The 13855-nt window shown below is 46.0% G+C and overlaps 1 protein-coding gene across 2 annotated transcripts in view; it reads right to left on the bottom strand.

Annotated features, from left to right (window-relative positions):
* SMARCD3 (SWI/SNF related, matrix associated, actin dependent regulator of chromatin, subfamily d, member 3) overlaps nucleotides 1-13855 on the bottom strand; it is a 36319-nt gene that overhangs the window by 1737 nt on the left and 20727 nt on the right. For both annotated transcript variants that reach the window (XM_053466923.1, XM_053466922.1), the window contains exons 5-11: nucleotides 11108-11230; nucleotides 6759-6854; nucleotides 6327-6428; nucleotides 4876-5037; nucleotides 4298-4395; nucleotides 3021-3156; nucleotides 2347-2469 (exon numbers count right to left, since the gene is read on the bottom strand). In XM_053466923.1, the coding sequence (XP_053322898.1) occupies nucleotides 2347-2469; nucleotides 3021-3156; nucleotides 4298-4395; nucleotides 4876-5037; nucleotides 6327-6428; nucleotides 6759-6854; nucleotides 11108-11230 (840 nt within the window). The remainder of the gene's footprint in view (nucleotides 1-2346; nucleotides 2470-3020; nucleotides 3157-4297; nucleotides 4396-4875; nucleotides 5038-6326; nucleotides 6429-6758; nucleotides 6855-11107; nucleotides 11231-13855) is intronic.

The following is a 13855-nucleotide window of genomic DNA, read 5'->3' as shown; positions in this document are numbered from 1 at the left end:
CGCAGCGGTGCAGGGGACCTGCATCCTTCTCCCCGATACGCTCAGACAGCCTCCCCTGCCAGCACTTCCCACGGGGGGGGGGGGGGTGCCGGGACGGGAGGTTATCTAAGCGTTTTACCTCTGCCCACCCCCGACTTACCGGAGCAGACTCCCGGGTGTCTTGCGGGGCCGGCGGGAGACATTTACGCAATACGCGCATGCAACTTCCGGTACCGGAAATTGCATACGCGTATTGCGTAGATGTCCCTCGCCGGCCCCGCAAGACACCCGGGAGTCTGCTCCGGTAAGTCGAGGAGGGGGGGGCAGAGGAGGACAGCGGCAGCGGATCGCGGGGAGGGAGGACAGCGGCAGCGGATCGCGGGGAGGGAGGACAGCGGCAGCGGATCGCGGGGAGGGAGGACAGCGGCAGCGGATCGCGGGGAGGGAGGACAGCGGCAGCGGATCGCGGTGAGGGAGGACAGCGGCAGCGGATCTCGGGGAGGGAGGACAGCGGCAGCGTATCGCGGGGAGGGAGGACAGCGGCAGCGTATCGCGGGGAGGGAGGACAGCGGCAGCGTATCTCAGGGGGGGAGACAGAGTGGCAGCATGTTTTTTTTGGTGCTTTTTTAAAGAAAAAAAACTTTTTCTTTAAAAAAGCACCAAACTTTTAGGGTGCGGCCTATATACGGGGGCGGCCTATATCCGAGCCAATACGGTATATATTACAGGGGTGTCCAACTTGTGGCCCTCCAGCTGCTGCAGGAGTACATCTCCCATAATGCTGTTTCAGCTAATGGGCTGGCTGAGGAGTATGGGAGATGTAGTCCTGCAGCAGCTGGAGGGCCGCAGGTTGGACACCCCTGATATATTATATACTCTCCGGCCCGTATACCTAACCCTGTCCTTATAACCGGTTATATCCCTGTATATTCCTCATATAATATACTCTCCGGCCGTATAACTAATCCCGTTCTTATAACCCGTTATATCCCTGTATATTCCTCATATTATATATTATATACTCTCCGGCCGTATAACTAACCCCGTCCTTATAACCCGTTATATCCTTTATATTCCTCATATTATATATTATATACTCTCCGGCCGTATAACTAATCCCGTCCTTATAACCCGTTATATCCCTGTATATTCCTCATATTATATATTATATACTCTCCCCCGTATAACTAATCCCGTCCTTATAACCCGTTATATCCCTGTATATTTCTCATATTATATATTATATACTCTCCGGCCCGTATAACTAATCCCGTCCTTATAACCCGTTATATCCTGTATATTCCCCATATTATATAATATATACCCTCCGGCCGTATAACTAATCCCGTCCTTATAAACCGTTATATCCCTGTATATTCCTCATATTATATAATATATACCCTCCGGCCGTATAACTAATCCCGTCCTTATAAACCGTTATATCCCTGTATATTCCTCATATTATATAATATATACCCCCCGGCCGTATAACTAATCCCGTCCTTATAACCCGTTATATCCTGTATATTCCTCATATTATATATTATATACTCTCCGGCCATATAACTAATCCCGTCCTTATAACCCGTTATATCCTGTATATTCCTCATATTATATATTATATACTCTCCCCCGTATAACTAATCCTGTCCTTATAACCCGTTATATCCTGTATATTCCTCATATTATATACTCTCCCCGTATAACTAATCCCGTCCTTATAACCCGTTATATCCTGTATATTCCTCATGTTATATATTATACACTCTCCGGCCGTATAACTAATCCCGTCCTTATAACCCGTTATATCCTGTATATTCCTCATATTACATATTATATACTCTCTGGCCGTATAACTAATCCCATCCTTATAACCCCTTATATCCTGTATATTCCTCATATTATATATTATATCATATGCCTTCTAAGGCACCTTTTTTCTAGTGTAACCAAATTCAGCCTTTCTCCATAATCGTTTCCACTCCTCACAGGCTGTCAGAGCTTTTTTAGTTTTTATTGTCTTTGACGTGAAATGCTTCCTCCTCAGATGGGGCAGAACACATCACAGCAAAACAAGATCTGTCCGAATGTGTCAAGCGCTTGGCGTTGTTTTGCCGCGGTGCATTCTGCTCCATGCGATTGGATTGGATTTGGATTGACTCTCGGATCCCGCAATTTGATTTCCTTCTTGTTGTCTTTGGTTCAGTGTGATCCCCCCGCCGGAAATTAACGTACCGGTTGCTCCCGCACACGTATAGACTGCCAGGATCTCCCTAAAGCTTACTTCTTCCTTACAGTATATAGTGACAAGACCTGCACAATGTATAGGTCAAACAGTGAGGTGAGATACATATACTTATGTCTTACCTTTAAGTCCCTGCTCTGGGATAGCAGCCAGTCCTGTATATATCCCTTGGGGTCACGGGAGAAACTTAACATGAAGTCTCTCTGTATCTTCAGTTGGTTGATGGATTCAATCGTCTCGTGGATCTGAGCAGAGATAAAACATTGAATTTAAGGACTTGAAGAAGCAAATGGCTACACAGAGTTGCAGGAAAGAGACAGACCTGTAATAAGGGTTAATGCTGATATAAACGGACGGACCCGTGTTAAGGGTTAATGCTGATATAAACGGACGGACCCGTGTTAAGGGTTAATGCTGATATAAACGGACGGACTCGTGTTAAGGGTTAATGCTGATATAAACAGACGGACCCGTGTTAAGGGTTAATGCTGATATAAACAGACGGAACCGTGTTAAGGGTTAATGCTGATATAAACGGACGGACCCGTGTTAAGGGTTAATGCTGATATAAACAGACAGACCCGTGTTAAGGGTTAATGTTGATATAAACAGACGGACCCGTGTTAAGGGTTAATGCTGATATAAACAGACGGAACCGTGTTAAGGGTTAATGCTGATATAAACGGATGGACCCGTGTTAAGGGTTAATGCTGATATAAACAGACAGACCCGTGTTAAGGGTTAATGTTGATATAAACAGACGGACCCGTGTTAAGGGTTAATGCTCATATCATACCTTGTTGTCCAGAGCAGAGATCTCCTGCTGATTGGCCGTAGACAGCAAGAAGCTGCTCATCTGACTCTTCAGCGGGTCCTCAACCTCCACATCGATGTCATAACAGGCTGTCTTCTTCTGGTCGGTGGGGTCTACGCTGCAAGACAAAATAACTTCAGGTGAGAATAAGGGGTAACTGGAGCAACAATCACTGCTCACCACCGCAAGACAGCCGTTTCTCTGGACTTCCTGGGAAAAAATGTGTTTGGATATTTTGGAATCATATGGAAGACACAGGGTTAATTCCCAGTAATGGAATAAACAAAGGACGGTTAATGTTCCCCGGACACTTCCGGGTAAGAAAGTGTTTGGGGCAAGCATGGTGGGTTACACTTGGAGCTGGCAAGTAACCAGTTGGGAGGTCGCTGACCCCATTTCCAGAGAGTCGGAGGGGGCAAAAGAAAGAGAATTATAAAAAAGCAGCCCCTTCGTCTCTCCCCGTCCCTCACATCCGAAACTTTATCGTCTGAAACCTTCCGCTCCTCCAAGTAAATAAACTTTGATCCTTAAACCTTCACTGCCATCTCCATTTTCTGCATATTACCCCGTGGGTTGGTAGAGGGCAGTTCCCTATGTCCCGTATTTGCTCGATTATAAGACGACCCCCCAAAATCTGAAGATTAATTTAGGAAAAAAAGAAAAAGCCTGAATATCAGACGACCCTATAGGAAAAAAGTTTTACCAGTAAATGTTAATTCATGTAAACAATTTTTTTTAATAAAAGCTATGATTCAGAAAAATATATTTTTTTTTTTATCTCCTTTTATTTTTCAACCTGCCCCCCAGTTATGCACATCTGCCCCCAGGCTTGTCACATAAATGCCTTAAACCCCCTGTATGCCACTGTGCCCCATGATATGCCTTTTATGCCTATATGCCACTCTGGCATTTAGGGGTTTAAAAAGCATATTATGGGGCAGAGTGGCATATAGGGAGGTATAAGGCATTTCAGGAGGCAGAGTGGCATATAGAGGGTTAAAAGGCATTTCTGGAGGCAGAGTGGCATTAAGAAATTTCAGAAATGCTTTATGCCCCCCATTTAACACCCCCCCCCCAAAAAAACCAGTAAGGATCCAGGTCCCCTGCAGCGCTGCGGGGGATCTGGATCTTAGTCTGAAAAAAAACCTTATCTTATAATCGAGCAAATACGGTATTACCCTGGTTTGGGCTGACATCACGCAGCGCAGGGTAGTTCCTTATGTATTTACTCTGTGGATCTCACAGTACGGGGCAGTCACCTAATTATGTGGTTGATGACGATTGGATCGGGTGGTAGCAGCAGGTTGGTCAGTCTCTGCGGGATCTCGGAGAACTTTAACCGCGTACAGTCAAATATCTGAAAGAGACAAATAGGAGACACCATGAGTATCTGCAGAGACCGTCCTGTCCTCCACCTCGTGGAACAATTCAAAAACAAACAGACTCTGCGTGCTCATCTGCACCGTCTCCACGGGGCCTCCTCAGCACATGATTGCTTTAGCCATGTGTGTCATGCTTATATGTAACTAGTGGAGCTGCTCCCACTTTTCTCCCCTCCCCTTCTTTCTCCATCTTTCACCCCCTTTTTCTATTTCCCCCTCCTAATTTCTTCCTTTCTCCTTCTCCTCTTTCTCAATTTCCTCCTCCCCATTTTTTCCTCTTTCTCCTTCTCCCCTTTCTTCCTCCTCCTCCTCTTTCTCTATTTTATGTTTTCTGAATTTTCACTTCCTAAAACACTGAGCGCACTACATGCTGTATGCGTGGACCTTGGCATTAAGCCCCACTCAACATGTCACAAGCCTTTCATATATAGAGAGATCCAGGAGTGTGCACTCACCTGCTGGAAGTACTTGTCTCCGCTGATGTACTCCTTGTCGTGACAGTCTTGAAGTTTGTTGGTTTTTATGTATTGCCATAGAGCTTGGATGATAACGGCCCTCGTCTGAGTGTGGATCCCCAGTAGACGAGCCAGACGGGGGTCCAATTTAAACTGAGGGGGCTGTGGGACAAAGCAAATTGCTGGTTTAGACTGCTCTACTGCAGGTGTGCTTCAGGGCACAGCTTCAGTCACGGGCAGCTTCAGTCTTAGCTCAGTATACATAGCAGAGCTGCGCATGTTCTTACTGCAGATTTGAGAGTATAATGTTTATACTCCAAAGCCTGTGTATCTGCTTACATTGTGGGATCCATATATCAGCTCATGCGGCGATCTTTGTGTACATTATTTAAAATAGATGGACACGTGACCCTCGGCCCCTCAGCCCTGACTAAAGGTAGAGGTAGCGGGGTTGTCCTGGACTCACAGTACCTGATAATCCAGCATTTGCAGGGATCGTAACGAGGGTCGGTACAGAGCAGAGTCCCTGATAATCCAGCATTTGCAGGGATCGTAACAAGGGTCGGTACAGAGCAGAGTACCTGATAATCCGCCATTAGTACCGATTGTAACAAGGGTCGGTACAGAGCAGAGTCCCTGATAATCCAGCATTTGCAGGGATCGTAACGAGGGTCGGTACAGAGCAGAGTCCCTGATAATCCGCCATTAGTACCGATTGTAACAAGGGTCGGTACAGAGCAGAGTCCCTGATAATCCAGCATTTTGCAGGGATCGTAACAAGGGTCGGTACAGAGCAGAGTACCTGATAATCCGCCATTAGTACCGATTGTAACAAGGGTCGGTACAGAGCAGAGTCCCTGATAATCCAGCATTTGCAGGGATCGTAACAAGGGTCGGTACAGAGCAGAGTACCTGATAATCCGCCATTAGTACCGATTGTAACAAGGGTCGGTACAGAGCAGAGTCCCTGATAATCCAGCATTTTGCAGGGATCGTAACAAGGGTCGGTACAGAGCAGAGTACCTGATAATCCGCCATTAGTACCGATTGTAACGAGGGTCGGTACAGAGCAGAGTCCCTGATAATCCAGCATTTGCAGGGATCGTAACAAGGGTCGGTACAGAGCAGAGTACCTGATAATCCGCCATTAGTACCGATTGTAACGAGGGTCGGTACAGAGCAGAGTACCTGATAATCCAGCATCAATAAACTCACATCAATAAGCACACAAACCCCCAATTGCAGGGATCGGAACAAGGGTCGGTACAGAGCAGAGTACCTGATAATCCGCCATTAGTACTGATTGTATAATTAAAAGATAATAATAATAATGATTGTAACGAGGGTCGGTACAGAGCAGAGTACCTGATAATCCGCCATTAGTACTGATTGTATAATAAAAAGATAATAATAATAATGATTGTAACGAGGGGCGGTGCAGAGCAGAGTACCTGATAATCCAGCATTAGCAGGAGGGTGCAGCGCACACTGACATCTCCCGGCCTCTTCACCTGAAATCCATCCGTCTCCTGCGTGCTCGGGGTCCTATGCCACTGAAACACATCAATAAGCACACAAACCCCCAATATTCAGAGGGACCCTGACAAATACACAGAACCCCCCAACAAACAGGGACCCCGCTAAATACACAGAACCCCCAACAAACAGGGATCCTGCTAAATACACAGAACCCCCAATATACAGAGGACCCCCAGTATACAGAGGGACCCCTATAAATACTAAGAAACAAACCAACATAAAAAGAAACACCCTGATATGAAGAAGACACTCTGGGAGTCGCAGTAGATCATAGTAACTGCTCCGGCGCCGGCACCAGATTCCCCAGAATTGCTCTCTTTGAGCCCCCAGATCATTAGACTCACCTCCACTAGATGGTTATCCGGTCCATAAAGATCTTTATCCAACTCGATAACCAAACTTTTAAAGAACGAAGAAAACTTTCTCTTCATCTTACTGGGCTGTAAAAGAAATAGAGTGTCAGCTCTAGAGAACAGATTTAGAGGAATCCACCCTGTATCTAGACATAGGATCTTTATAGATTCAAGCCAGGGATCCACCCAATAGAGGTAGGATCTAAAACAGAGTGATCCAGAAATCTACGTTGTACCTTAAGAAAGGATCTCAAACAGAGTGCACCAGGAATCTACCCCGTACCTAAAGAAAGGATCTCAAACAGAGTGCACCAGGAATCTACCCCGTACCTAAAGAAAGGATCTCAAACAGAGTGCACCAGGAATCTACCCCGTACCTAAAGAAAGGATCTCAAACAGAGTGTGCCAGGAATCTACCTGTACCTAAAGAAAGGATCTCAAAAAGAGTGCACCAGGAATCCACCTCATACCTAAAGAAAGGATCTCAAACAGAGTGCACCAGGAATCTACCCCGTACCTAAAGAAAGGATCTCAAACAGAGTGCACCAGGAATCTACCTGTACCTAAAGAAATGATCTCAAACAGAGTGCACCAGGAATCTACCCCGTACCTAAAGAAAGGATCTCAAACAGAGTGCACCAGGAATCTACCTGTACCTAAAGAAATGATCTCAAACAGAGTGCACCAGGAATCCACCCCGTACCTAAAGAAAGGATCTCAAACAGAGTGCACCAGGAATCTACCCCGTACCTAAAGAAAGGATCTCAAACAGAGTGCACCAGGAATCTACCTGTACCTAAAGAAATGATCTCAAACAGAGTGCACCAGGAATCTACCTGTACCTAAAGAAAGGATCTCAAACAGAGTGCACCAGGAATCTACCCCGTACCTAAAGAAAGGATCTCAAACAGAGTGCGCCAGGAATCTACCCCATACCTAAAGAAAGGATCTCAAACAGAGTGTGCCAGGAATCTACCTGTACCTAAAGAAAGGATCTCAAACAGAGTGCACCAGGAATCTACCCCGTACCTAAAGAAAGGATCTCAAACAGAGTGTGCCAGGAATCTACCCCGTACCTAAAGAAAGGATCTCAAACAGAGTGCACCAGGAATCCACCCCATACCTAAAGAAAGGATCTCAAACAGAGTGCACCAGGAATCCACCCCGTACCTAAAGAAAGGATCTCAAACAGAGTGCGCCAGGAATCTACCTGTACCTAAAGAAAGGATCTCAGAGTGTGCCAGGAATCCACCCCATACCTAAAGAAAGGATCTCAAACAGAGTGCGCCAGGAATCTACCCCGTACCTAAAGAAAGGATCTCAAACAGAGTGCACCAGGAATCTACCCCGTACCTAAAGAAAGGATCACAGAGTGTGCCAGGAATCCACCCCGTACCTAAAGAAAGGATCTCAAACAGAGTGCACCAGGAATCTACCCCGTACCTAAAGAAAGGATCTCAAAATGAGTGCACCAGGAATCTACCCCGTACCTAAAGAAAGGATCACAAACAGAGTGTGCCAGGAATCCACCCCGTACCTAAAGAAAGGATCTCAAACAGAGTGCACCAGGAATCTACCCCGTACCTAAAGAAAGGATCTCAAACAGAGTGCACCAGGAATCTACCCCGTACCTAAAGAAAGGATCTCAAACAGAGTGCACCAGGAATCCACCTCACATTTAAAGATTGGAGCCTCCATTCAGTGAGCCATTGATTCTTGTCAGCTTTAGCCGGGAGATCTCGCAGGGCAGTCCGTGCAGGCAAAGGCCGCACAGACCTCTTCCTGTCGACAGACCGGGGTTATCGAGCCCCTTGGGAACAAAATGGAGGGAGAGGGTTTTTGGGGTAGAAAGCTGAGGGTCATTTATCTGCCTGGCGTTGTTGCTTCGCCTTCCACGGGCCGGATGAACGCGATGAAGCCGCGATATCTATAAACAGCTAGCGTGTTCAGTAATCCATTCCACCACTTATATTATTCTTATGCTGAAATTTATACCTCAGATCCTTGGCACCACCGCACAGCCGACTGAGCCTAGAGGCTTGTCGCTCACTCCCACTTACTCTCTCTAACGCTCTCACTCAATGTCTCACTAGAGACTAGAAACAGAGGAAGATGTTCTACTAAACCTCTCCGAAGTAAAAACAAAAAATGTATGGGATCTGATGGAATGCAACAGAAATGATTCAAAGAGCTTCTCTTTTTGACTGGGTAACTAAGACAGTACCCCATGGAGGGGCAGTAGATGTCGCCTGTCTAGATTTCGACCCGTCCATCATAGAAGACTTATAAATAAATTGCAGTCTGTGGGTTTGGATGGCAGGATAGTTGAATTGATGAGGCGATGGCCGAGTGACAGGAGGCAGAAGGTTGGGGGTAATGGGGTATATTCAGAGGAAGGACCCCTCAGTGATCAGCATTGGGACTTTTTATTAGTAATATTACAGAAGGGCCTAATGACATATGTCTCTTCCCTCTACTGCAGATTTTCTCTCGCCTCTTCTTGTTCTTCTGTCTTCTTTCTTCGTTCGCTTCTCCACGGTATCAGATCAGTTATCCAGATACTTCCACAAAAGGGCCTCTGTGGACACCCTCTCCCCAATCGTGGTAAGTTGGAAGAGGTTGTCCCCATGGGGGTGAACTGGGGCTACAGGAGGCCAGAATATTTCGGGTAGGAAGAAAAGGGTTTCTGCACCTTGACAGAACAAGAAGAGGCAAGAGAAGAAATGGAGCTGCAGAAAAAGAGACGCGAGAGAGTGGGAAAGAATGCATGAAAGAGCTAAAAAATACATATTTATTTTTAGCTATTTTTTTAACCTTTTCTTTCTTGTTAATGTCTCTATCTCTTGTCAAGACAATGAGGGAGCTGAATTTGAATGCTAAACTATACCCGGAAAGCGGTGGGTGACGGTCCGGGCTCTAACGGGTGACGGTCCGGGCTCTTATGGGTTAAGGTCTGGGCTCCGACTCATCCGCTCCAAAAGGCGAACTTTTTTAAACCATTCTGTAGTAGATTTTTTCCATGTTTGGGGTCATGGTCCTGCTGCATCACCCAACTTCTAGTATGATACGTCCATGGACTGGGGAATTCATTGTCCCCATAGCCTAGGGATTCACATACTTTTTCCACCCCACACTGGGAATGTTTGAGTAATTTCTTCAATATGGACAAGAAGAATAATTTGCGTTATTAGTTAAAACGGGTTGTGTTTGCTCATTATTGTAACTTAGATGAAGGTCATATCATATTTTAAGACAAATTTATGCATAGATGCTGGGAATTCCAAAGAGTTCACTTGCTTTTTCTTGCCACTATACATTTTATATACACATATATATACACATACATTATATACATATATCTATAGACAGCATATTAGGCCAATTTCCTATTCAGCCTCAAAAATCACTTAATCCAGAATTGAAGCCGGACTATGAGGAGTTGGCAGAATACACAGCAGAGTTCTCGTCCCATGTTCTAGAATCTGCCCCCATCCCGTGTACTGACCCTTCTCCCCGTGTACCAGCCAAAGCCCCCGGCAGCCAGAGCCCCAGGCAGAGCTGCAAACTGGGATTGACGGTGACTCTCAGGTAGGGCTGCAACAACTAATCGATAAAATCGATAATGAAAATCGTTGCCAACAAATTTCATTATCGGTTAGTTGAATCGACTTTATTGATTATAAGATGAGGGTTTTAATATCTGGGGGGTATACGGCATATCTGGGGAGAACTAGTGACATATCTGGGGGTATAAGGCATAACAGGGGGCACAGTGGCATATAAGGCATATAGGGTATATAATGCATATGTGGGGAGGGCGGAGTGACATAGCTGGGAGGCAGTGTGGCATATCTGGGGGTATGGGGCAAGCCTGGGCTCAAATGTTCATAACTGGGGGGACAGGTTCGGAAATAAAAACAAGAAATGCATTTTTATCAATTTTTGTATCTGTTTTTTGATTAAATTATTTTAAATAAATTAAAAATTTACATTATTTTTTTTATCTGATTAATTGATTAATCGAAAAAATTATCGGCCATCTCATCTATTATGAAAAACATCGTTAGTTGCAGCCCTACTCTCAGGCCTACTATCCAGCAGTTCCAAAGAATGACTTTGAACATTTATTTATAGAGAGAAATTCTGGTGCACGGTGTTAAAAGTAGTACAACCATGGTGTGTGGCAGCCAATGAGGTTAAATCGATGAACATCTCCTCTAGTGCAACTGGGACCAAAAGGGTTAACACTACTACAAAACTGAACCCTAAGACAATGGGGGTCCTACGACCACGGGCCACCCAAGGGCCAAGACATGTTACGTGTCTGCAACCTCACTCACATCATCCAGTAGCTTCCCTTCCACTCGCAGCTCCCAAGATGCGATGCTGCCATCTGAATCCTCGGCATCGGGCTTTGCGGGGTTAAACGTATTTGAGATATAAAGGCGCAATTTCCGCTTTTGCTGGAAAACAATACAATAAGAAATATTTAGATCTAATATGTGGCACACTGCGAGTCTGTGGCCAGATCTCTGTAATCAATGCATTACGTAGCACCCTTCAGCAAGATCCCCATATCTATAAGCACCACGTGGCACCCTACAGTCTGTGGCTAGATCCCCATAATTATAAGCACCACGTGGCACCCTACAGTATGTGGCCAGATCCCCATAATTATAAGCACCACGTGGCACCCTACAGTCTGTGGCCAGATCCCCATAATTATAAGCACCACGTGGCACCCTACAGTCTGTGGCCAGATCCCCATAATTATAAGCACCACGTGGCACCCAACAGTCTGTGGCCAGATCCCCAGAATTATAAGCACCATGTGGCACCCTACAGTCTGTGGCCAGATCCCCATAATTATAAGCACCACGTGGTACCCTACAGTCTGTGGCCAGATCCCCATAATTATAAGCACCACGTGGCACCCTAGTCTGTGGCCAGATCCCCATACCTATAAGCACAATGTGGCACCCTACAGTCTGTAGCCAGATCCCCCTAACTATAAGCACCACGTGGAACCCTGCAGTCTGTGGCCAGATCCCCATAAGTATAAGCACCACATGGCACCCTACAGTCTGTGGCCAGATACCCGTAACTATAAGCACCACCTGGCACCCTGCAGTCTGTGGCCAGATCCCCATACCTATAAGCACCATGTGGCACCCTAGTCTGTGGCCAGATCCCCATACCTATAAGCACCACGTGGCACCCTACACTCTGTAGCCAGATCCCCCTAACTATAAGCACCACGTGGCACCCTACAGTCTGTGGCCAGATCCCCATAAGTATAAGCACCACGTGGCACCCTACAGTCTGTGTTTAGGTTCCCGTAACGCCCCACCACGTGGCGGATGAATGAGCTCTTTATAAATAAGATAATGTTTAATATGCAGACAGCAGTGGGACAGGATCCACTGTGTGCCACCAATTTGGTTTAGAGAATATGTGGCTCTCCCCTGCCGCTATCTATTGATGTTCCTCCAGGCTCAGTTCTTGGGCCTCTGCTATTCTCCATCTACACTTTTTCCCTCAGACAACTTACTTCTTCCTTTGGTTTCCAGCACCACCTATATGCAGATGACAGCCTACTCTATACTCCGCTCCTGACCTTTCCCCCTCTCTTCTGACTCCCCTCACTGACTGTCTATCAGGAATTGCATCATGGATGGCGTCCCGTTACCTAAAGCTCAACATCTCTAAGACCAAACTCATCCCTCCATCTGCTCGGTCCACTTTTCCTGACACCTCTATTACCGTTGACAACTCCACTATCCAACCAACAGACCAGGTTCGCTGCCTTGGTGTCACCCTCGACTCTCTCCTTCATCCCTCACATCCAGTCCCTCACCAAATCCTGCCGCCTCCACCTGAGAAACATCTCCCGAATCCGCCTTTCCGCACACAAGAAACCACCAAGTTACTAATCCACTCCCTTGTGATATCCCGCCTGGATTATTGCAACTCCCTACTAACCGGTCTCCCCCTCTCCCGCCTTTCACCGCTTCAATCCATCCTCAACACTGCAGCCAGATATACTATACACCATAACACTATACTATACAACACTATACTATACCTTACATCTCTATCCTCCTATCCAAATACACCACTATACTATACACCATAACACTATACTACACAACACAACACTATACCTTACATCTCTATCCTCCTATCCAAATACACCCCTATACTATACACCATAACACTATACTATACAACACTATACTATACCTTACATCTCTATCCTCCTATCCAAATACACCCCTATACTATACACCATAACACTATACTATACAACACTATACTATACCTTACATCTCTATCCTCCTATCCAAATACACCACTATACTATACACCATAACACTATACTATACAACACAACACTATACTATACCTTACATCTCTATCCTCCTATCCAAATACACCCCTATACTATACTATACACCATAACACTATACTACACAACACAACTCTATTCCTTACATCTCTATCCTCCTATCCAAATACACCACTATACTATACACCATAACACTATACTATACAACACAACACTATACTATACCTTACATCTCTATCCTCCTATCCAAATACACCCCTATACTATACACCATAACACTATACTATACAACACTATACTATACCTTACATCTCTATCCTCCTATCCAAATACACCCCTATACTATACACCATAACACTATACTATACAACACTATACTATACCTTACATCTCTATCCTCCTATCCAAATACCCCCTATACTATACACCATAACCAGGGGCGGGCTGGGCCGGGGGGCAATTGCCCCCCAGGCCGCCCTAAATCCAGGCCGGTGGGCCGGACGGACGACCGGCAGACAGGCATTCAATGCAGCTGCGGCCGCAAAGTTAAAAACTAAGCGGCCGCAAGCAGGATTGAATGCGGCCGAATGCGGCCGTCATGCGTCATGCGTACCTGGCGGGGGGGGGCAGGGTCCGCCCCCGGTTGCCGCTCATCTGAGGGGTGCCACCATGCCGGCACGCCTCCAGAAACGGTGCGCGCGGCAACTGTGGCTGTGAGCCGGGACTTGATGTCAAATCC

Source organism: Spea bombifrons, chromosome 5 (assembly GCF_027358695.1).
Source record: "Spea bombifrons isolate aSpeBom1 chromosome 5, aSpeBom1.2.pri, whole genome shotgun sequence".
NCBI classification, from domain to species: Eukaryota; Metazoa; Chordata; class Amphibia; order Anura; family Pelobatidae; genus Spea; species Spea bombifrons.
The sequence above is the reverse complement of the archived record's forward strand: the minus strand, read 5'-3'. Positions and strand labels throughout refer to the sequence as shown.